Source organism: Pygoscelis adeliae, unplaced genomic scaffold (assembly GCF_000699105.1).
Source record: "Pygoscelis adeliae isolate BGI_AS28 unplaced genomic scaffold, ASM69910v1 Scaffold137, whole genome shotgun sequence".
Classification (NCBI taxonomy): domain Eukaryota; kingdom Metazoa; phylum Chordata; class Aves; order Sphenisciformes; family Spheniscidae; genus Pygoscelis; species Pygoscelis adeliae.
This window is the reverse complement of record NW_008825099.1, coordinates 108,306-133,108: the sequence shown is the minus strand read 5'-3', so window position 1 is coordinate 133,108 and position 24,803 is coordinate 108,306. Positions and strand designations below refer to the sequence as shown.

General features: G+C 43.2%; 2 protein-coding genes across 2 annotated transcripts in view; both read right to left on the bottom strand.

Moving 5' to 3' along the window:
- LOC103919570 (chromosome unknown open reading frame, human C20orf196) overlaps nt 1-19,440 on the bottom strand; it is a 42,432-nt gene extending 22,992 nt beyond the window's left edge. Inside the window, exon 1 of the mRNA XM_009327097.1 lies at nt 19,212-19,440. Coding sequence (XP_009325372.1) covers nt 19,212-19,311 — 100 coding nt within the window. The 5' untranslated portion in view covers nt 19,312-19,440. The remainder of the gene's footprint in view (nt 1-19,211) is intronic.
- Nucleotides 1-24,803, bottom strand: part of CHGB (chromogranin B (secretogranin 1)) — a 79,885-nt gene that overhangs the window by 54,318 nt on the left and 764 nt on the right. The window contains exons 2-4 of the mRNA XM_009327094.1: nt 24,405-24,484; nt 23,532-23,662; nt 20,825-20,994 (exon numbers count right to left, since the gene is read on the bottom strand). Coding sequence (XP_009325369.1) covers nt 20,825-20,994; nt 23,532-23,542 — 181 coding nt within the window. The 5' untranslated portion in view covers nt 23,543-23,662; nt 24,405-24,484. The remainder of the gene's footprint in view (nt 1-20,824; nt 20,995-23,531; nt 23,663-24,404; nt 24,485-24,803) is intronic.

Here is a 24,803-nt window from a genome sequence, read left to right as displayed (position 1 = left end):
AGTTTTCCATCTTCTCTGAAATTTGGCAACCCGTCTGTTTTGGGATCACTGTGGTCTTACCAACATCTACTCCAAGATGAGCAGGATCTTGAGGCACATAGAATTGTAATATTTCTAAGGAGGCCAAATTTGCCCCTACTTGCAGCAGTACAGCTCTGTAATACTGCATTCCTTTCCATGGCTTAGCTGCACATAGAATTTGGCTAAGTTTGACCACTACACATTCATTTAGTACCAGTCTGGAAAGGCAAATTCTGCTTTTAGTGCACAGCTGAGAAAAGGTGAACTGGCGGCAGAGACTCCTGCCAGATCCTTTCAAAAGGATTTCCTTCTGAAATCATCTTACTCTTAAGAAATGGCTAGACTGATTTGTTGTTTGTTTTCTTAACAGGATGATAGAGAGTGGGGAGACCATTGCTATGATCCCAGAAAGCACAGACTGCAACACTTCAACACAAACACAGTTAGACATTGGCATCCAGAAACAGCACAGGGGTTTTGTTCTGTGCTACAGGGAGGATGATTTTGGCAAACTAAGGATGTAACAAAGCAGGTTACTAGTCTGAAGTATTAAAACCAACCACATGCGCTTTTTAAAGGTGGATTATTGCCTGAAAGATACCATTAGGTTTTATATCACCTCATTCTATAACCAGCACTTCAGCATGCTGTAGAGATAGCACTTGACTAATCCATAATTGAACAGGAAGGTTCATCTACAAATATTTCATTGCCAGGTACTGTTAATACGAGAGAAGTAATGAAGAATTTAAGTGACTGAATATTTTGTTCATGTGTGTGGGAAGAGCACGGGCAAAACCAGCATTTTGTTTTCTGTGTGAAGAATCACATTTGCCAACAACTCATGTTCACCCTCTTTCCCCACATGGTTTAACTCATCCTGGTGGGTATGCATTTCACTGTTGCTCATTATAGAGCATGATGCTTACATTCTGAATATTAGATCCAACTTTCAACCTCATTTTTGCTTTCATCCTCTGCAAAAGAATGATTCCTCTTCTTTCTCTTAAGAGAAAAAAATTCAGAGCTAGATCCTCATCAGGAGTAAATTACTAGCTCCGTATCAGCAGACTTTTGAGAGCTAAGAGCAGTACATGATTTCTTAACAATGCAAAAATATTTCCCTTTATATTCCAAGATTGCTGGGCTGAAGAATACTAATATTTCCTCACATTCAGCCTAACACAGGAATGAAACCCACTGGTGCAAACTCAGTGACTCAGCCGCTGGAGCTAACTTCACTTCTGGAATGCTGCCACAGGCTCTGCAGATGATTCACACGCACATACATGCTATTAGACAAGTGCCTCATATAAAATAATAATTAGCAGCGATAACAAACATCCTACCACAAAGCACTGATGCAGCACGAAATGGATTTTCTCAAGTTATTTTATTTTGCATCTTCTGTTGCCTTCATTATATTTTAATTAAAACTGCATCAGGAGAAAAATTAACCTAGGAATAACCTCATTAGACATCCAGAGAAGAAGCAATGTTAAATTCAGCATGGGCTGGAGGTGGTAGTTCTGTAAATCAGGTTCTGCTTCAATTCAGCACTTGGGTAGAAAGTTCACCCCGTCAAGAAATTACTGATAGATTATAAGATATCACGAAACAGATCCCACTTGTGCCACACCATGACCAGGAGTAAAGATGATATATTTCTCTGCAATCTTTATAGACCATAACTGCTTAAATAATTAAATTCAGAATAAGTTTATACTATGAAGAGTACAGAAAGACTTGGGGCTAGGCACCGGGTCAGCATATTAAGGGTGAGTATTCCTTAGGTCTGCACAAGTTACCGTATTTTTTATGTCTGCTATCTGTGGGTTATCCATTAACAAAGTAAAATACCACTGTAAAATTTAGTCATGCAGAAATATAAGCTAAGCTGTGGACCAAAAAAAAGTTTGTCCCCTCCTCCAACACTCCAATGCCTGCTTCTCTACTCCAACAACCCCCTTACTTCCGTCTCCCTCCCGCTTCTGCTTTTGGGCAGGTTATCCAAGGATTTATTTTCAAGTACAGTACTTACAAGGTACAGACTATTGAAGGCAAGAGTTGTACCCATTAAAGCATTGGTATCAGCTTTGCCATCTGCAGAATGGGAATATCTCTTCCTCTTTTCTAAAGGGGAAAGGAAGGAGGTGCGAGGCAGGATCAGATCAGAAGTACATCTAGTCTAATATGTCCCCTCCACTTGCGGTCTGTTCTAGGTGACAACAGGCAGATGTGGTAATGGGGATATGTAGGTGTGATCTGACACCTGAAATTAGGCAGCAATTAGTACAAGCCTTGAAACACCACCCTATGTATCCAATACCTCAGCAACATTTGTGTCAGCAAGAACTATTGACTTAGCTTGCTCTTATTATCCAAATCAGTGTGTAATCCCCCTTCTTAATATTGCTAAGCTCTTAGCCTCAATAATTTTCTGTAGCACTGAGTTTTATAATCTAATTACCTGCTGCATAAGGAAGTGCTTGATTTTGATTCTACTACCCTTCCTTTTCCTCGTCTTCCAACACATACAGAATCAACATTCAGATTCCTCTCTAGATCATTATGTTTTCTGGATTTAACTTTAAAAAAACCAAACAAACAAGTTTTGCATAATTCTTTGAGATAGAAGTACGCATATAAAATGGACCACTGTGGCAGTGTCAAAGTCCCAGTTTATCTAGAAGATGTTATAATGTACTTGCCTGCTTTCCCACGCTTAGTTTTTTATGGGTTTTTTTGTCTCATCTTTTCAGATTTAAAAGAAAAACAACTTTTCCTGTCAGGCATCACAGCCTGTAAAAAGCCGGGACCTCCTTTAGTACTAACACTCATCATATTATTACTTAGAGATGTATAAAATAGTCTGTGGGCATTTATGGAAGGTAGGAATGCAAAGGGCTTACTTTCTTGACAAACCCAAATTACTTTTGGAATAAGATGATCTCTGTAACATAGGCAGCGCTATCTTTATAAAATACAGTCAACTTGCAAAAGTCAAGCTGCCACTTGCTCCCACCTCTACCCAGGAATGAAGATAAACAGAGCACAGCTAGAAATCCCTCAACATGCTGAAAAGAACAGCAAGCAGCATATAGCACAAGATATAGTCATGTGCGTACCAGTGCTTATTACGGCAATAAATAACCAGCTGCCTGCCACCCTTCACATATAACCTTAGCATGGAGGCTCGCTGTAAACACAGAAGCACTGCTCAGCCTGACAGCATTCCATCTGTCTGTGGAGGAGATTTTATAGGAATATATATGTGCATGTGTAAGCCAGCCAAGGTGCTCAGCTACTATGAGATCTACAGCATGCAACACCAAGAAGGAAGGGGGGTGGGGTGGAGGGTTGTTAAACTCATGAGATGAAGGAAGAAATCAGATGCAGGAGGGCTCCAGGATAAAACTTCATGTACTATAACTGGCACTGATGCTGAATCACTGGCCTATGTTGTTTTGCTTAAAAAAATATTGTGGATGATGAAAGTGTGCTGTATTTTATACTTGCAGTCTGCTACTAAAGGGTTATGAGTCACTATTTTTTGTGCTTTTATGCTGCAGCCTCATCAGCTGCAGCATAAACCAATGAGCTCAGTAAAGTAAACCAGAGAAACAGGCAAAAAAATTGAGGCCTGAATTAAGACACACAGAGAACTAGTTTAAATCCAGTGCCAGGTCCCTCACTTACGTAATTTATTTTTGTGATAGGTGCCTGAGCTGGGAGTCTTTAGGAATATTTCATCTGGACACAATCCATGTGCTGTGGTGCAAGCCAAACATTACAGAGGGGAAGCAACAAGACATTGAGAGCGGCATGTGAATGCAAAGGCAGAGACTAAATAACTACACAGAAAACCAGAAAAAACAATGATCCCCACAATCCTGGGATTAATCCAGGCCACATCACTGCAGAGAGGAGGGACCTCCACTCAGAGGATGGTAATGGCTGTCCAGGCAGTAGCGCTATGTCCTACCTCGTCACACAGCTATGGAGCATCCCCTGCACTGGATCCACCATAAGCTCTACTCACGCACAGGAAATGAAGGCATCCCTGCCCACAGCCTCCTGCTCAGCTCTTACTCCAAATTTGCCATAGCAGAATTGGGTAGGAACAAGTTGCATCCTCTCACAGCAGTAAGTCTGGCCTCTACACTAAGCAGAGTCCTGGGGGCACAGCAAAGAATACACCTTCTCATTTCAACAGCACTGGCATCCCTTTTTTCTCCTCCTCCCTGCCACCAGCCACAGAGATGTGTTTCTCAGTTGCCAATTCACAGCAGCTTCAAAGTCAAGGAATAAATTCAGAAGCAGTAAGAGCCCATGGCAATCAGGCAGATGTATCTGCCACAGTGACAACTGTCAGTGCAGAGCCTTTTGGGTCCAATAAACTCCAGATCATTTTTCTAGGACATAGTCACGCTATATGTCTGAGAAAAGGTTTGAATGATAGCGAGGTATGTGTAGTGAAAGCCTCCCGGTGAAAAGGAGAAAGTTAGGCTGTACATAAATGATCACTGGTGTAACAGATGCCCAGAAGAGGCTGAACTTCATACAGAGAATTTAGGTCTCTGAGGGTCCTCCAAGGTGTTTTGTGTAACAGGACAGGTGAATCTGACAAATTACAAGGCAAAACCCCTACTTTTAGAATCAGACCAGGCAAAAAAAAAGAGTAAAAAACTTGCTAATAGAGTAATGAAGAAACATCCTTCATTATTGTACCAGTTCAGTGCTTAGGCCATGCAGGTACTTCATACAGGCTCATATAACTTATCTCAGTGACATTCAGACACGCTCAAGAGATACCGGTATTTCAGTACACAGTGCTCTGGCACATGTTGCTTAAGTAGGCTATCCCTGTAAATTGGTAATAAAAGAACATTCTCTGATTATTTATTTATGCAGCTCCAGGGGGCTGTTTGCTATCTCAGCAGTAACTACGATGAATTACATAAAAGCACCGTCAGAGTAGGAGAAACACTCATGTACAAACATGGTCCAACATGTGGCATGATGCAGACTGCTGTCTTTCCGTGGACTGCACCAGAAGGCAAAGCTTTCCAATGTGAGCAGTGAGGCTGGGTGCAGGGCAGGTGACACATACATCCACGCAAGAGGCATACACTTCAGAAAATAGAGCAGAAATGAAAGCCACTGCCAGCAAAACAGCGTATGTAAGAGAACAAACATGGAAACAAGAGTTTTTAAAGAGACTTGAGGAGTCACATTTCGTATTTATGTGTTATATCACCAGAGTATCAAATCTCCATCTAAACTACAAACTCTATCTAAACTGCTCACAACTGGACTGGAGGCGATATGCCCCAGAGCATCTTATTAAATGTGTGAAGCTCAGGGTTTACTGGAAGCTCTGTAGCATCATTACCTGGGTTCTCTGTCTTGAGTACAGCTGCATTTCAGGGTGATGCAGCTATACTGCTTCCCAAATGCCCATGCTAACCTGGATAACCCACACAGCACCATGCTATCAAAGAAATATCCTGGCAGGCTGGCACAGGATGGCCTCAGCATGGCTTTCCAAGCCAATTTGCCCTTCTTCATTGTTCTGCCCTAGCCAGACATCCTTTGTGGTTTAAATTGGTATTTTCAAGCCATTTTCACAGATCTTTACCACCCACACATAAGTGATGCAGCTGACAAGCTGAGACACCAAGGCACGCTCTGCAGACAGCAGCGAAGGGTAATACTGGTTTTACATAACAAGGTTATCGCAGGCATTTCATGTTCTGCCATTTGCTGGCTGCTCAACACAGATATATACATCTTGGGTCATTTTTGCAGTATCTGCACTACAAGACCACAATACGAAGCTGCAAAGAGCAGCTTTATTATACAAGGAAGGAGACAACATCTCAGGAGCCCCACACAAAAGAATCTAACATTGATGAAAAGATGCCATCAGCAAGTGTCCAGGTAGCAGGAAAAGTCACACTCCTATACAGCTTTCCCTAGTTATTTCAATTATTTAAGGATTCATGACATGCATTTTCATTTTTCTTCAAGAAAAAATAAAGTATTTTGTGGACATGTTTCAGCTGTACAACAGTTCTTGCACTCCAAAGTGACTGGAAACATTCATGCATACACCACCATGTTTCACAGCTGCTATTATGCTATTACTGTATTATTGTAGCACTTTATTATAAAAACGCATACCCTGGCTTACAGGCCTCATGACTGCTTTGTAGCTTCTCCTCTCCAGTTGTTAAGGAAAATTGGAGTTTCACTGAAATTGTTTCCTACAAAAGATGCTTCTCTTCCGTAAAAGCAGAACTAAAAATGGGACAGGTCTAACCTGGACACCCTACAGCATGGTCTGCAGGACCTATAGTCCAACCCCTTTGTGTTCCCATTCTCCTCTGTGGTCTTTGCCCCTCATGTAACTGTCATGTCTGTGAATCTTTTAATGCAAACTTCTTGCATGATTTTAAAGCTAAAAATACATCCTAGAAGTTTTGGGTTTTTTTTTAAAAAAGGAAACCAAACCTTTTTCTCCACAGTAGTAGAGAAAGTGAACTTCTTTCTTTGCCTCTCAATGTTTCAAACATAGAACACTCACTGCTCAGACATACATTGAAATCTCGTTCATACTATCCTTGTTTAGACATATTCCATCGCGAAAAACCCAGCCCAACTTATACAAGAACACAGCATTGCAAGAGGGATGGAGCACTTGCTGGATTTCACATCAGAAAGAAGAGAAGAAGGCAACCAGACATTCAGTCTGCTGTGGGGAGGGGGCAGCTCCCAATCCAGCACAAGAGTAGATTTGGAAGGATGTGTTCATCTCCGGGACCCACCCGCAGGTGTCACAACCTCTGTACATCAGATCATGGGGAAATCCTGCCAAAGCTTTGGTGCTGTAAAGAAGGGTCACTTTATGAAATCCTCTCCTATGGGTCTCTGAAGAGGGATTCTCAAAGTTGGGAAACAACACAGCAGAGAAGGAAAGTCTGTCTTCCTGCAGCATGGCCTTCCTCCAGACTCTGCAAAGAAGCCTGGGAGAAAAAATGATGATTGTGTCTTTCTGCTGTACATAAGTGGCACCCAAATTCACCGCTACATCAGGAAAGCAGAGGACATTCTCCCAGCCCTCTGCACTTTGCTTGATGAAACACTTTTTGGATACCTGGATCCAAACAACATGAACACACTAATCAATAGTCACTTCTCAACAGTAAGAAGTACAGCTATGGAAGGTTATCTAGGAATTCAGCATATAAAAATGTAACGTCTGAAAAAGAGAAACTGTACTGCAGTTAAAACGGTAACCCAAGGTGATGGGTAAAAAGGGAATGCTGCCCAGCTCCCGCACCTGTGTAAAATATTCTCACCATCACTGCCATTGCTATCCATCTTCCCATACCCTTCCAGCCCCACAGTTACATCAGTGATTCTTCCTAGAGCTCCTCAGCTTCGAAATAATAACAAAATTAATCAAAACCTATTAGCTAGAGATTAAACAACAAAACCCATTTTGCGCAGGATTCCTGGCCTCTCCCTCAACCTCACAGACACTTTAATTTCCTCTTTCCCCTTCCTGAATCCTGCACTTTGATTCAACCCATATCCTTTCTACTGGCACTTCAGCACCCTTGCACAGAGCCACAATATTGCTGAAGGGAACAGAGTCAGACAATGAAGCAGATGAGGATCTCTGCAAGAGCAGCCTGTGCTTTCGATTCTAATCATGTGAAGGAAATGGCTCCTGCTGCTTGCTCAAAGCCAGCACCTGAGTGAGAAGCAGGTGGTAAAAACAGTCCCTGGGCAAGATCGAGCCGATGAGTCAAAACAAGGCATTTATCTCTTTTACAAAAATCTAATGGAACTTGAAGAATTTATACTACAGCTTTGCACTGAAATAACTGTCACAGGAAAATAAGAATCTTTAACCCCCGTCTCCCTGCCTGTGACAAGCCAGAGGCTCATGTCATGGCAGGCCAGACTCCACTGCTCTGGAGCATTCAGTAAATCCCTTGCAGCCATACACAGAAGCATGGAAGAGCACCAACACCAGTGTGTGAAACGGGTATCATGGGCATTAGTGCATTTTGGAGTCATGCTCTTGAAGGACAAGATAAGGAATGATATTTACTTGCTGAAATACTGTCCTAGGCCATGGCTTCCATGCTGGCTACCCAGAGACATACCAGATGCCACACAGACCTGTTAACACAGCCTTTCCCTGAAGATTCTGGAGCCCAACTAAAGACAATTCATAGACAAATTTGTTTCAGATGTGTACTCAGTGTACTGAAGGCAGCCATCTCGAGTGGACCTTTGTTTTACAGGGGACTATCAACTTCAGTAAACACTCTGCTCCCTCCAGTAGCATCAGTTGACTGCCAACATCTGGCATCCAGTTGCTCCAGGACAGATCCACTTCCACTGATGACTCTGATGGGTGAGGAACAGAGCTAATGTTTCTGAAAAAGCTGAGTAGGGCTACAAAAGAAAGCTTCAAGCACAGAAGAAACTTCATGCTACATACGCGATAAAAACCTACTTATGGAACAGGGAAGCCCAGGGAAGCACCCACTAAGGAGGAACCCAAAGCAAGGATCAGATTTTCAGCCATGTCTGCACTGTATTTTGCAGCTTTACAGAGCCAGTAGCATTTGCCTACCCAAAGACACCCCCATCCTGACCTGATATCAGTCTGTATCTTGGTCAGTAAGAATTCTTGAGGTCTTCTTGTACTACCTTAGAAATTCTTATTTGTCCCCATAATATTTAATGGCACCATGGTGGTTACAAATGATGACTGAAAGGCACAGGCTTTATAGAGTCTAAACTTGTCTATCATTCCTCTGTAAAACACCCACTTGAATGGTTTCTGTTCCCTATCTACAATTTTCCATCTCAAAGGAGTCCACATCTGCACTTCAGGGGATGGAAAATGATTCATAAAGAACGGAACAAAGTCTTGTTCTCTGTCATTTACTTACAGGATTTAATTCCTTCTTATTTAAACAGCTAATGCTCACTAACTGGCCCAGTAAGATAAAACAGCATTGGCGTAAGTATGTACAAAATTGCCTCGCAGTCACTCTAGGAACAATCGCCATAATGGCATCACTGCAGTCTGAATTAGATTAGGTCACAGCAATGGACAAACACTGATAGCTATAATGAGAGAAATGAAAGCCCAGGTTAGAATGACAATTTAGATAAAGATAAGGAAGAAATGGCCCACAGGGACACTTATGCCACAGCCACAGGGCAAGGCGAGATTAAAAGAACTCAGTCCCACTGGTGGGCAGACACAGCTCTGTGTACCTATTACAGGTCCCACTGTCTGGTACTGATGTGTGCTGATAGCATGGCTGTTATTGCCAGCAAATGAACTAGGCCCCTCTCACACCAGACAACTGTTAAAGATTAATGAGATCTAAAATAGATATATATTGTTTGTATATGCCATGTGTGCACTTTTCAGAGCTTTATGATATTCTATCACTAACAGCCAGACTGCTGTCATCAGTGTAAAGTAAAGCATTCATAGTCGGTCATCTCCAGTAGATGGAGCTTTAAGAAAAGCTACAAATGCATTTGCTACAATAATGAAATTAGCTATGTGGCATCCTGAAAGCAGCTACAAGCTTTTGTGTAGCCTCCTTTTTGAAATGAATGCCAATAATGGTTTGTTATCATGACATTTTATACAGATACACAGATTTCCCTCCTCGCTCGACATTCAGTAAATCCCTGCTCTGGCTACTGAAGTAGGATCACATTTATTTTCCTGAACCTGACTCATAGGACTGTCTGACCTTTATAAATCACTAAAACACTGTCTTCACATTTTAGTTTTGCCATTTCAAGTCTAAGCCAAATCCTTGAGCCTTATAACCAGGAAGGACTGGAAAACCACTTGGAAAATACAAGGACTACAAGCACAACAAACATCAAAGGCAGATGCAGAGCAAACATTTTATTGAAAACTGCCAGCAGGGTTTTGGAAGTAAAGCCAATAAAAACCATGAAGTTTCCTGAAATAAAAGTCCAGCAATAACAGTTGATTTAGGGATCATGTTGAAGACTCAGCACACAGCACAGGGAGGGAGGACAGCATTTAGGACTTCTAGTCCTAATTACAGGCTGACAGAGCAAATATTTTCATGCTGTTTCAAGGACCATCTACTGAAAGGTCTGTATACTTTTTGGGATAAAAAGGACCATGTTACCCAGAATCCACAGCAGGTAGGTGGCTGTATGTGGACAATGGAGACGTGGGAGAAAAAACACCACCACAATTTAGCACATAATAGGAGACAAGGCAGTGAAAGTGCAAAAGCAAGGAATATTATAAGGGAAGGAAAGAAGAGAACAAAGCATGTGAACAGACTGCAGTGAACAGAAAGACCAGGAAAAGAGCAAAAGACAACTTTGACCTACCTGCAGGGATCCTAGACTTACATTACTAGGTAGTAAGAGACCTTTCAAGAGAGCACTTTTTCAAGACCACTGTCCTAGCCCAGGCACAGTTCAGTGCCCAGCAAGGAAAGACTTCCCTTCCTCCAATACAGGCACCAAACTGGGGACAAAAAGAGAGAAAAAAAAACAAACAGCAAAACAATGCACAAGGAACCAAAAGCAAGGACAGCCTGCTCTGAGCCATGTCACAGACATTGCACTGTGCACTGTTCTTGTCCCCACATCTCTAAAAGATCACTGACAAGCCAGAAGGGACACACAGAAGGATACTCTAAAGCTGCCTAAAGTCTTGGAATGGCTTTTCTTTGAGATAAAAATAAAATATACCAGGTTTCTTTAGCCTGGAAAAATACAACAGGAAGAACATGTAAGATGTCTGTAAGACCACAACTAGCTTGGAGAAAGAAACAGCAGTGATCATACACTGTTTCTTAGCCTGCAGGAACTCAGGAGATTCAGGGGATCAAAGGAAGCAAAATATGCAAAACAAAGCCAGTGGTTCCCCACAGTCCCACTCCCACATTGAGAGAGATAGAGAGGTCCAAAAGCAGTTAGACAAATTCCTGGAAGGATCATTCATCAGGAGCTAGTGACACAGTGATATGCCATCTGTGGCTCCTAAACCAGAAGTCCTGGAAGCTAAAGGCTTGCATGGATGGGATCACTTCTGTTTGTACTGCTCTTTAAATATCACTGTTACCTGCTGCTGAAGACAAGTTACCACTCAAGCAATCTTCACTCTGACCCACTTTGGGCATTCTCATACTACCCTGTCCTGCATTTTTCTCTTTGGAGATGCTTCCTGTTGTATTGTGTGTCAATTAGAACTGACAAAACTGCTTAAATCCAAAGTTCATTTGTGTGAGGCCTTGTCAATCAGACTGACACCTCATATCTCCTGGCAAGGTGGCTCAGTATTTGCAAATGAGGAGTCTGAAGCATTTAAGAGAAATCTCCACAAAGTGAATGGTGTCTGAAAAAATAAAAGAATCCAACACATTTTTGCACACAGAAAAACAAAACCTCACTAAAAATCTTTTAGCAATGTAAGGGATGCAGCAGCATACATTGTTAGTAAACCTTGCTACGTATAAGCACATTTGGCAACTCAGTAACCAGGCTCTAGATCATATAGTGCACCACAGCAACTCTGCATCATCTTCACAACACACAGACTTTACACTTAAAATGGAAAATAACCTAAAGAGTTACGAGCTACCTCAGAAACATGTCTTGTTCTCAGTGGTGAACGCGATGAATGTGTTCTCTGATTCATGGCTTAATGGTTCCATTGGGAGTATTTACTGTTCCTTACTCTGAACCTTGTTTCATCTTCTCTGACCAAACAAGAACTAAATAAAGTTCCTTCAAAAGTTTAAAACAACAGGTTCTTTGTACCTGGATCAGACAGGTACAAGGTGCTGCTGGGCTTTGTTAGCCCAGAAGGCAGCTAGAGACTTCACTGTCCTCTGTATAGCAGGTAGCTATGGAGCACAGTGTGGTCGCTGCCCCGTGGAGCTCATTAACCGCACGAGTGAGACGCATAGAGCCCACAAGTACAAGAAAGAGAGGCCACAGCAGGGAAAAGCCATGCCCAAGATCACAGAGCAGACCAGTGGCAGTCAGTGCAACTGATTTGACAGGGAAAGGACTCTAAGAAGGTGGGATAAGAGCAGAATTTGTCTTTGAACAAACACATTCAGTCTTGAATGTGTGGCCTATTTGTTTGCCTCAACTCATTAACTGGTATAGAAATCCTAAGTATATCATCACCTTGTAAATACATGACAACATCATTGCAGAATGGTGATTTCAGGAAAAAAAAAAGACCACCTCTGGAAGTCTGGCTCAGACCACATATCTAATCAGTTCTTTGCTATTAGATTTCACCTGAACTACTTCTTGGGTAAGACACTGGCAAATCTTAAGGTGCATGCATCTTTAGCCACAAGGTTTCTCCCCTTCCCCATCAGGACTTAGCAATAAATACTAGAAAGCAGATATGCTTCGATAGCTTGAAGAAATGTATCAATGCAATGCACAGAAAGTTTTCAGTCCTGCAGAGAGCTGAGCAGCCAACTCCCTGGACAGTCAGGAGAAGCGCAGTCACTCAGCTCTCTGCAGGGCTGTGCTCTACAGACCCAAACCAGTATTAGCTGGCATCAGCAGGGCTCTGGATCAGTCCCTACCTGTGAAAACTACTGTCCAGTATCAGAAACAAAAACTTCATCTCTGCCATGCTTATTAGAGCTGAAGAAGCTCTAAATCCAGCACCACAAACACATGCATACATATACTATTAAAAAGAACCCCCAAACCAGTACATCCCTCTTACCTTCCACAGATACTTAGCCTGTTGCACTTATTAACAAAAGGTGACTCATTAAGCAATGGCAATTTGTTACAGATCAGGCCCACTCCTAAAGCTACCATGCGGATGATCAACCAGCTCCTAGCTCTACAATAATCATGCAGTAGTTCTCCGCATGATTAGGCTACAGCATCCAGTCACAAATTTGATAGGCAACTGCTTAGGACTTTAGGGAAGAAACAAAACTCCTGCCAACATTTAGAACCACTTAGAATCATTTAGAAACTTAGAACATTTAGAACCATTTAGAAACCACTTCACTGTTTAAAGTTTGATGGGAGCATCCCAAATTGGAAATCAATCCATTCTGTTTCTGCCTCTACATAGAGAGGCTGGCAAGGGTTTAATTAGCCTATACACTCAATTAAAACAATAAGTGAAAGGAAACAACGGTGACCGCCCCTCAAAGTCACCCTCAGATATACAAATTCCAAGTTCTGTATTGTGCCAGCACTTTTTAAGGATTTGGGGATAACATGCAGAACACTTATTATTCTCTTTTCCACGTTGAAAGGCTTGGCAATTAGACTGGTGGATACAGCTGAAACTGTGTGCCTAATGAAAGCGAACCTACCAAATCCTCTTTTTCTGGGAAAAAAATATGAGCTGGGTAGCAGAAGAAAACTCACTCTGAGCAGAAGGTGCAACTCCAAACAAGTCAATACAAAACCTCAGACTACAGCACACAGTTGCACTGCACAGTTGTTCCCCAGCACCTCGGAGAGACAAACTCCCAAGCTCTCCTTTAGGCACAGAACTGCAGAATCCAATCAGATAACTTAAGTGCATAAGTGCAACTCCCTGTTACTGACGCATTTCCTCTGGACTCGATTTCTAATTATTAATGGTTTAGTACAAACTGTTCATTTTCACAGAACATAGAGGTATTCTGAAGCATTAAAGTCTAAAAGGCAAGTCACATGTCTCAGTTTTTTCCCTCACTGATATAAGTATAGTGCTCTAATTCTCCTTAAAATAGGATTAGTTTTCTTCCTCAGACTGTGAAGAATAAAGCACTGGCTTTTTCTCTTTCAGGATTTATTTTTGGCTAGATGCTTTATGTAACATTCCTGAAAAAATAATTTACAAAAGATGTAACACCTTCAGCGACTCAGTGGTGCTGAGTGCTTTACTTTTCGTGTTATGAGGTTTCCCTGTATTCCTTTTATGTAAGTGTCCTGGTTTCGGCTGGGATAGAGTTCATTTTCTTCCTAGTAGCTGGTACAGTGCTGTGTTTCGGATTTAGTATGAGAATAATGTTGATAACACACCAATGTTTTAGTTGTTGCTAAGTAGTGCTTACACTAGTCAAGGACTTTTCAGCTTCCCATGCTCTGCTGACTGAGAAGGCTGGAGGTGCACAAGAAGCTGGCAGGGGGCACAGCCAGGGCAGCTGACCCAAACTGGCCAAAGGGACATTCCACACCATGTGATGTCATGCTCAGTATATAAACTGGGGGAAAGCTGGCTGAGGAGTTCTGCTCGGGGACTGACTGGGCATCGGTCGGCAGGTAGTGAGCAACTGCATTGTGCATCACTTGCTTTGTATATTCTATTATTATTATTATTACTATTATTATTATTTTTATTTCAATTATTAAACTATTCTTATCTCAACCCATAAGTTTTCTCACTTCTACTCTTCTGATTCTTTTCCCCATCCCACTGGGCGGGAGAGAGTGAGTGAGCGGCTACGTGGTGCTCAGTTGCCAGCTGAGGTTAAACCACAACAGTAAGGTAGCATGAATTCCACTTTGCAACTTTATTCAACACAACTGGGCCAGAAGGAGATGCTTGGAAAGTTAATGCTGCCAAACTCACCAGAGCTATGTAGTTACCTGACCCAAGGGCCTGCCCATGACTTCAGTGGAGCTGCATAAATTCAAGTCCATTGAGCAACTGCCCCACTGGATCACAACATCTATACAAAATTATTAGGATTTTAAACATTTCACCTTTTTTTTTCCTCTTGAGAAGACTAGAGTATTAAGAAAAATCTAGTATTTTGATTATATTTGAGAGTGTGCTTGGTTAGAAATCATCATTAAAAAAAATACACATTCACTTGAAAATAGGTGCTTCTTTGCTTTTGATAAGTCAAAAAAAATCACCTGCCTTTACAAATAACTGGATGTTTATACCAGTATCAGGGATAAAAGAGAAAGTTGCTAAAAACAGAACTTTTGGAAAGGCTAAAAAAAATGACAGTTGCACCCAAAAAAAGCATACTATAACCAATCTTTAAAGACCCTTCATTTACATAACAAAATCAGATCCCAGCAGGGCTGTAATTGTAACAGACAGAAGTAGGAAGGCTATTCCCAGACAAAAACAAATACTTTACCAACAGACAATATTAGCCACCTTATGCCAAGATCCACGCAGTAAACAACGTGCAACCAACACTCCTGAGAAGTATTCCCACATCAGCCTTTGGGATTGTTTAGCATCATTTCTCAACAGCATTAAACTGACACAGGATTGAGCTTGGTACAGTGACATACAACCCCACCACCAGCTGAAAAAAAAAAAAAAAAAAATCACTAGCCCTCTAAGTTCCAAGCATGCAAGGTTGGTAGCATCAGAAACGAGTAACATTACTCACTAGAGGGCAGCAGGAAACAAACAAAAACCAATAAAAAGCCAGTAATTCCCAAAATAGGGGCCGTGATCTTCAGCAAGGCCAAGGCAGTTATGCACGGGTCATCTACCTAAAAAACCCCCATTAATTCCGATGGTGTGTGGGATCACAGTTCAAACTGAAGAAAGTTTGCAAGTGGGAGAGCATGTTAACTTCCTGCAGTCAGAGGAGACTCTTCATAACAGCACAAAGTACCTTTGTACAGCACCCCCTGCTTCATCTCCACATCAAGCCAAAAAGTAAGATTTTCTTTGGGCAATCTATAACTTTTTCGTAAAGGGAGACTATCAGAAGTTTCTGTATCTAACCACTACAGCCAGGAGTGCAAGTACAAGTCCTTCTTAGCTCAGCTTTGGCTCAGTCTGAAAGTGATTTAAAATATCACGTGTTTTGGATTTACAAAGTTAACATAGACTACTTAAATGAGAATATATATAAAGGTCTTTAGCCTTCAGGTTGTCTTCAGCATGGCCAGACAAAAAGCATTTTGGAAATTCTGCTGCTTTTGATAACAGTTGTAGCTGAGACGGCCAAGCTATAATTTCTATACCAAGTAATGAACGAATACAGTAAGTTCTGGGCTGAACTGAACCTTCAAGCATCCATCAAGTGCCAGCCCTGAAAGGTTGCTGCTGACATGACAAATACAGCCTGCTCCTTTCATTTTCAGCATCTGCATCAGCACTTGTGCACAACTCCCATACAGAAAAAGCACAAACCATGCCAGACTTCTTCAGTAAACACAACCCACTTCTGCAAAAGAGATTAAGCAACTCTTGACAGGCAAGTGGACATGGTAAACAGGAGAGAGCATTTAAGGACAAGTCAGAAAACATGCACCAACATTAGCATGACTCCTCAGTTGCTAATAAAAGACATAACAACCCACTGCAAAACTAAGCATGTAAATTCACTAGGTATGTGTAGCATTTTTTTCAGAGAAATCGCAATCACTTATAGAACTGAGAGCTGTGTTAACAGGTTGGATATCCCTGCTTTGTTTAACACACATGCTTGGTTGATTGAAAACCCAGAAAGCAACTGGAACAGTCCAAAAATCATGACGGCTTTTATTTTTAAACTGGGATAATCTTGTGATCAGGTGTCCTCTTGATGTTAGTAGCAATTTCAGCAGCAGTGCTGTGGCCCAGACTGACTGATTTGCCTGGAGCCAGTGAGTCTCCAGTGAAATGGTTCTGCTCCATCTCCCCCAAGCTCTCACAACTTCTTCCAAACAGACTATTTTTGAAGGAAGCCTACAAAAAACATGATTGATCAAAAGGAACCTACAGCCTGGGTCCCCGCATCGGAAAAGCAATTAATACTCTAACATTACTTTTTCCAGAAGCCACCATTCTGGAAGGACTGTAACCCCATATGAAAGACAGGACACATTGCAGACCGCTGTATCTTGGCATATACCTGCGCTGCTGCCAGAAAGAGCAGCTGTCCCCATCTCCTCCACACAAATATTCTCGTGACTGCCCAGCAAGCTGGGTCAATTCCCTGAGCCGACTCCTCATGTGGCCGCCTGAGTACCAGCGCTAAGGATGGAGCAGGAATAAGAAGCACGGTCAGGGGCAGCCTGGGACTCTCGCTGTGTTAGAGAAGTCAGGTCAGTCCATGGAAAATAACCAAAGGTAAGCCTGGGCTCAAACCTGAAGCAAATTGCAGGAACGGAAGTAGTGCTTTTTGGAGAGGCAACTAAATGTTGAACATCCCCAAATTGGTTTTTATTATTGTTTTTTTTTAAAAAGCTAGCCAGCTTTTAGATACACACAGGCCTCTCCAATCACACAGTGAACTCTGTCTTCCTGCTCCACCCCAACTCTCCAGCATCATCCTTTCCCTCCTACTGTCATCCTTCCTTTTCTCTGTTCCTGTGACATTTTCCGTGTACCTTCCCCTTCCACTGGATGACCCTGTCTACCCATCCATTCTCCTAAGGACACAGCTTTTTAACTACTTTTCATTACAAAGAAAAAGCGATTAAGGGAGAAGCTACAGGACAAACAAGGAGACCCATCCCCCCAAGATCGCCAGCCCCCGGGAAGGGCCATGCAGGCAGATGGGGCTGAGCTCTGCCCATGCTTCAGACAGGCAGTCTCCCAAGCATGGTGCCACGGCTGAGCTCTCAAACGCTGCCGCCAAGCTTGGTAGCATCACTCCAGGGCTGCGCTGACAAACCCAGCTCTGTCAGACCACGCACCATGGGCAGAGCCCAGGACCCTGCCTGCACCACATCCGTAGTCTATTCTCTAACCCTTTTTTAGGCTGCATTTTTTCCAGGCAAAGACTACGTTTCCACTGTCCCTGATATGCTCTGGTTCAGCGCCCTACAAAAAAAAAGAAACATTGCCAGGGAGTTATTTCATTGTAAACAAACTTTATTAGCTGCCTTTCAAATACTAATCCAAATAATTTAAGGCTTCCCCACACACACACCTGAGTGCTGCCAAGTAAGAAATTTTGCTGGCAACTTTTCTTAATCCAGAGGAAGTAGTAAAGTGTTGCTGCAGCATCGTGCAACTGAGTGATGCAGATTAGAAACACTATAAACAATTAATTATTCTTTTTCTTATTTTCCAATATGGGGTAAAAAAAAAAAGGAAGCATACTGAAAGGTTCACTGATCCAATTTAATTTTCTCAGTCTATTATCACTTAGACACTTGAACTCACTATGACAATAAACTAAAAGTATGCATGTTTTTTGCAAGAGCAGAACCCTCACTCCCATACAAATCGTAAAACCACTCATTTATACACAACTTAGACATGTAGTAGTATTCCCACAGGACTGCCGTTTTCTTGCCTAGGGATGCCTGCTTTCAGAAGGCCCTGTTTTCATGGCTAATGAGTACTATCTTCTGCTATTACAAGTGATGGAGCCTCTCTAGACTAGTAAGACCTATTCTATTACTAGTGGCTCAGGCACTAGGAATACCTCCATATCCAACTCCTGAGGCTGGGATGGCATGATATTTCAGTCTCAGTCCAGTTCATGTGACAGATGTCAGAAAACACAGCCTGTGCTGTCAGTCTGCTTCTTTGCTAAGGAAGCTGTCACATTCCCAGAGACCTAACAGTCTTTTGGAAATGCTTTTGAATCACTAAGGAAGATCCCTGCCCCTAATAAAAATCTTTCAAGTTTGATGAGAAGACCCATCATCCATCCTGCCCAAGCCCCAGGACACAATCTTCTGGTCATACTGTAGGGTACAAGTTATAGCCATCCCCACTCTCCTAATTTATCTTGTGTCACAGCAGCAGTTTACAATGTCTCATGAGAAAACAAACAAGCAAAGGAGCTTCCTTTCCCTAGATAAGTTTGACAGAACTTGCTTGTCCAAGAACATCTGACGCAGGCAGACTATTTTTAAAACCGTCCTCCTGCCTCTTCTGCCACACTGACCAAACTCAATGGCTTAGAAAGCTGAAGTTGCATCAAAAAAGAAAGAGAGTTTAAGTGAGTATGTATATTGGTTTGATGCTGTTATAAGGAGAAAGGAACCAAGATGTTCAGAGCATGAACTCAGTGCAATGTGATACTTGGTTATTTCACTCCCAGGAGCACAGGGTAAGGAACCATTTTAGAGCACGCATCCCACTGTTGTTTCAGTTGAAACCAAGTGGTTTCAGTTGTGAGGGGTGTCTAAAACAAGCAATGAAAGAGAGGGTTCATAGACATGATCTGCCCTCCTCAGCATACCTGGAATCCCCGCTGACACCAGGGGGTGTTGGAGACAGCAAGGAGGCAGGATCTGGCCTCTCAGCATACCTTGGTACTGAGCTTCAGCTACATATTCCATACATGCACTGTAAACGACTTGCCCAATGCTATCATTTGGGTTTACAGCTGCCTATCTTCATTTCTGCATATGTCACTGCCGCTATGCCTCAGACCAGTCTTAGGACTGCTGTTCTTCTGTGCATCCCGTTCATCACAGCAATCAAGTCCAGTTGCCCCGAGCCACACTAAATGGTGTCTGAGCAGCTAAGCCGCCCTACAAACATTGCAGGAACTGCCTCACAGCTCCCAGAATTTCTTCATACCTGTGACACAGGGCTTGTGAAATCTGAGTAGACAAATGCCTTCCAGCCTGTCTCACTGTTAGAGGAACTTCCCCATCCTCCTCTCCCATGACAGCGGAAAAGGCTTGCTCGTGACATTCCTCATAGTGGTGGTCACTGCTCTTATGCACAAAAAATAAAGCAAAACCTCAAACCAGATAACACTATTCCTCTAATGCAATATGGATTATGGAATGTGATATGGATCACGGTTTAAAGTAGAGGTTACAGCAGAAGATTTGCATTATTAGTAACATAAGACACGTGACTTCCTGGGTCTGCATAGAAAAATCAAAGCAACGATTGGTATCTACTGTTTACAGATTTCATTACAGTTCCTATGTCCCACAATTAGAGGTGAAGACAACTGCGCAGGCAAGTAGTCAACATCAACAGAGCTAGATTATAGTTTGGTAGATCCCGCTGCTTACCTGTTTAGCATGCAAAATAGTGGAATTCCCACTGAAAAAACTCATGTTTAATTCCAAGCCAACTTCTTGGAACTAGGCCAAAGTAAACCACGCAGTGCCAGAGGAAGAAGAGGCGCTAAACTCTACTTTTACACTACTTAAGACTCCAAAGCAACCAGAAATCAGTGACGTTCCACCTGCTCAGGTGCCTTGACACACGATCTCCACACATTATTTGCTGATCAGATTTTATTTCCCCCCCCCAATAGTAAATATAATTACTACAACCTTCAGCCCAGCCAGTATGAATATATGGCAAGAAGTGTCACTGGGCCAGTGCATTTCGATTTCACACTTCTTGCCATATATTCACACTGACTGGGCTGAGTGGTATAGTAATCAGAATGCTTCCTAGCCACATCCTGAGCTCATGAGTGGAAGATACATGATAAGCACGTGAAGAACATAAGGAAAAGTTTAAAAACATTTCTTACTGCCTATGGTAATTTGAGACAGTATTTCCTACTGATGCCCGGAGGATTGCTCTGTGGGTTAGTTCAAGTAACTCTCTTCCTCTGAGAACACACTAAACATGAAGAAACAGTGTTGTCAGAACATTAGCAGCTGATAGTATCCTCTGAACTCCTCTCCTGTGTCTCATAGACCCACAGTTCACATTGTATCTGTCAAGCTGGAACAGACTGTAGTTCTGGTAAACTGTGTTCTAAGACAAGGCAGATGCACCAGTATCACATGGCTGTTATTCAGCCAAATGACACACTGCCTAAACAGATAATGTGCTGGCTAAATAAAGAGCATGTAGAGCGGCAGAAGCTGTTACCTGTTGGCAGAGAGGGAAAAGTATCCACAGAACGAAAAAGCTCCTCGCTGTTTTCAGAGCTCTGTGGAGGCAGAAAGCACTCTGCTGGGTCACAAACAGAGGGTAGGTCCCATATGCTGCTCTCCTCCGAATGATGACTTGGCGACATCTCTTTTCCTTCCATGGTCCCACTGCAGAGACACAAATGCAACTGAGCTGGGTTTTCAGAGCATGAAAATCTAAGCAGAAGTCAACACAAGTGATCTGTCATTATTGCACTGCTTTATGAGCTGAGAGAAGCTGTTCTAGCATATTCATTCTTCATTTAAGAAAATACGAGCAAATTTAAAGATGTAAAGGAAGAACAACAGCAAAACCCATAGACAACAGCCCTCAGCCATAAGTAGGATAATGGGGAGTCCACAACAAATCTGGCTTTCCTAGAGGCTTCCCAGAAGTACATATTCAGGCCCCAAAACTAGAAAGCTTTGGCGTATATTCCCTTCATGGTATATTATGCGTGCAATTTAAAAGGAAACATGTTCTACAGGGTCCCTTTCCACTGATGCTTCTAGAAGTCACAAGTTAAACCCATCCCTCCTGGTCTGTTCACAAGTTCATCATGCTCACTAGCAGAAGGAAAGAGCATCTTAAAACTTGGTAGTCTCAATCTCACAGGGATGGCAAGGATTTCCTGGTGTGGAGACACTAGGGCAGCTGTGTTATATACCCTGTGCACAGCACTCTGGAAAGCTGTGGTTGAAGCATCCCCACATCCCAACACCCTTCTCTTGAGCTCCCTCATCAGTCCACCACTGCACAGGGCAGGATCACACAGACGGGTGGAGAGCAGGACAGGGCTGGTGCCACCCAGCTCCACAAGGGCCCCAGTGGATGGGCAACTCTTTTGGAGAGGATGAAACTAAAGTGTTCCAGTCCAGCAGCTCCAAGCAGAGCCACACAAGTGTCTGGGGCAGGAGAGGAGTGAAAGGCAAAAACTTGGTGGGACAGGAGCTCACAGAATGACAAATGGAGAGAGCAAGTAGGAATCCTTGGGCCGAAGCATGATTAGCACCGAGTCAGTAAGAGGGGCTCTCAGGGAAATACATCTGCAAGGAAAGATGCAGAAGAGTCCCAAACACCCTGTTTCCACCCGATACCTCAGTCACCCTTGTGAGGCAGCTGAGACTCCCCACAAACAGTAAAGACTGAGCAGAGCACTGTTGTACTCCAGCCCACACCTCTAGCAACACCAAATAGAGGAGGAATTGATGCAGTCTTTACTGCAAAGGCCTTATGCCAGAAGGACTTTCAGGCAGAAACTTCACTTAAACACCCACTGAGCATTGATGATGAGATTGAGTGGGGTAAATGTGCGCCGACATCGCGGTTTTTCCCCCTCACTCAGATAACAGATGATGCTTTTCATGGAAAAAATGTGGACAGAACAAGTGTGTTTCTCATGGAACGCATTTTTAGTTCCCAGCTCTCACACAGACTCCAGGAGATCTTGTGCAAGTTTCTTCCTTCATCTGTTTGTCTGCTTATATGCAATAAAAAAAGCCAGATTATGGCTATCTGCACTGCCCCCTCCATGCAGCTGTATCATTCTGCTATTTTGGTAAAGACTGATAGGATAGTGGAACCAAGATCCAGTGGTCAGGCAATGGCTTTGGACCCTTCATGCTCACATTTATTTCCTCTTCTATAAAACGAAGAAGGTAACACACTCTTATCTCAGGGGTGTTGTCAGTGAGGACTCTTAGAGCCACAGGGGCCAAAGAAATCCCTAGAAGGAATTAGTACTGAAAAATGAAGTAAATACCCCATGCAGATTTTTTTTTTTTTTAAAAAACACCATTCCTTAGGTGCTTCTGTGTTGAGCAAACTTGTAGCTAAGATGCACCTCTGACCTTTGCAGAATGCTGATTCACTAGTGAACAGAGTGGAGATGTTGGCTGCGATACTGGAAGAGACCAGCTGCCTTGCCTTGGAGGGACAAGCAAAGTCAGTGCATTCACAGAAAGTTTCCAGGAAAAACAGAGTGGAAGGTTAAAAACAAAACAAAGCACACAACCTTCTGCTCTGCAACAGTCACTTCAGAGGGAAGCTTCTCCTCCATTGCTCTTCATGTGCCAAAACACAGATGATCTGTGCATAAGGAACACAGAGAAGGAGAGACTTTCCTCGAATATTATTTTCATGATTTGTGCTACTTTTTAAGTACACGAATATTTTAGAGAACAAAACTACCTATTTCAGTCCTTGGTCTGACAAAAAAAAAACCCACCACACCAAAAACCCAACCAATCCTATCCCTCCAAGGGCAAGTGCAGATTATAGCAAGAGGAGTTGCTGGTGTGGCACCACAGCAGCTTAAGGCTGTCATTGATATGGGCTGCTCTGATCCCAGCCGTCTCTGCCAGCTGCCTGTGCCAGCCTCCTTCCTCATATTTCCATGACAGAGCTAACAACATGTACAGTCATGTGACGATCAGGTTCAGATAAAACAAATCACTTTCTAAAAAAAAAAAAAAAAGTTTTCCCTTGGATCAGCTCCCTCTAGTCCTCCAACAATTTCAGAGTGCAGTTTGATCATGTAAGGCAGCATAAGTCAAGGCTACAGCAGTTCTACTCCCAAAACTGATGGAGAGACTTGTTTGTGAGGTTAAGCAAGACCTCAGCTCAACCCTGGACCTTCAGGCATGTGGAAGAGATGCACTATTACCTCTGTGCCATACCTGGGAACAGCACTGATGCGAAAGCAGTCCCCTTGGACAGAGTCCGGGAGCAAACAGTCTGTCACTGCTTCAGGATCTCCTTCAGGATCTTCCTACATGGTTTGTCAATCCCAGCTCGCTGGAATGAAACAAACAGGTTGGTTACATGCTTTGCATCACCTGATCGGGCTGACGGACAGTGTGACCTTTCAAAGCACATACACCAGCTGATGTCAACAGTCAGTCATCACATATACCACTGTTTGTCAGGCCTGGCACAGAGAAAAGTTTTTCCTAGGAATCAGAAACAGCGCATCTAGTAATGCCCTTGAATCTTTTGACAGCAATAGACACCTCCTGGAAAGGCATTGGTACACTCTAGATATAAAGCCAAGATTTTCTTTACAAGAACCTGACAGATGGGCTGTTTATTCAAAACCTGTAAAGCAGAGAAGTGAATTACAGGTGGCATCCTTCCCTCCCTCTCGCGGAGGAGCAGGTATTTCCCCAACAGGTTTATCTAGTGGTGCTTTGACACCAACACCGATAGCCTGTGCTGCGTCAAACCTCAAACAAGAAATGTGTTTTAAGAAGGCCACGTAACCCAGTGTGTGGAGCAAGCCACAGGCCCATGAAACCCAAATCCTGTTTCCCACCGTCCGCCACTATCTCATGATTTTCAGTGAGCAACAAGGACAAACATACTTCCAGGAGGAAACTGGATTTTCCTCCCGGCCACCCTTGACCGGTGGCACTGCACTGCTACCAGGAACTTCCCAGACGTGGGATGCATGCTGCCAGTCCTGTGCAAACACACTGGGTTGACAGCGTGCCACAGGACATGTGATGGGCAACTCGGTGGTGCAAGGTGCTGGCCTTACCGGCTGTCCCACTCAGCTGGTTTTGGGGGGCACAGGAGAGGGGGTCCTCTTCCTCCCAGTCTCATTTCTTTCCCCCTTTCCTGCAGGCAGAGATGCGCATTATTTCAACAACCTTGGCAGCAAAGGGAAACGAGAGCAACACAGGGCAACCCTCCACAGGCCTGGTGCAAGCCAGGCCTCCCCAAAGCCAGAACCTCCCGCGGCCTTGCCATGGCTGCTGCCTCTGCCCCCCCACCACTTTCTGAGGAGAAAAGCAGGCTGCAGCACCCCACGGACAGCAAAACATCGCGGAAGGGAATAAGGGGAAAGCCAAAAGCATGCCAGGGCTGCCCCGGGCCGGCGTACCCCCACAGCCACCCTCAGGCCCTCCTCCACGCTGCCGGGCCGGAGGCGCCAGGA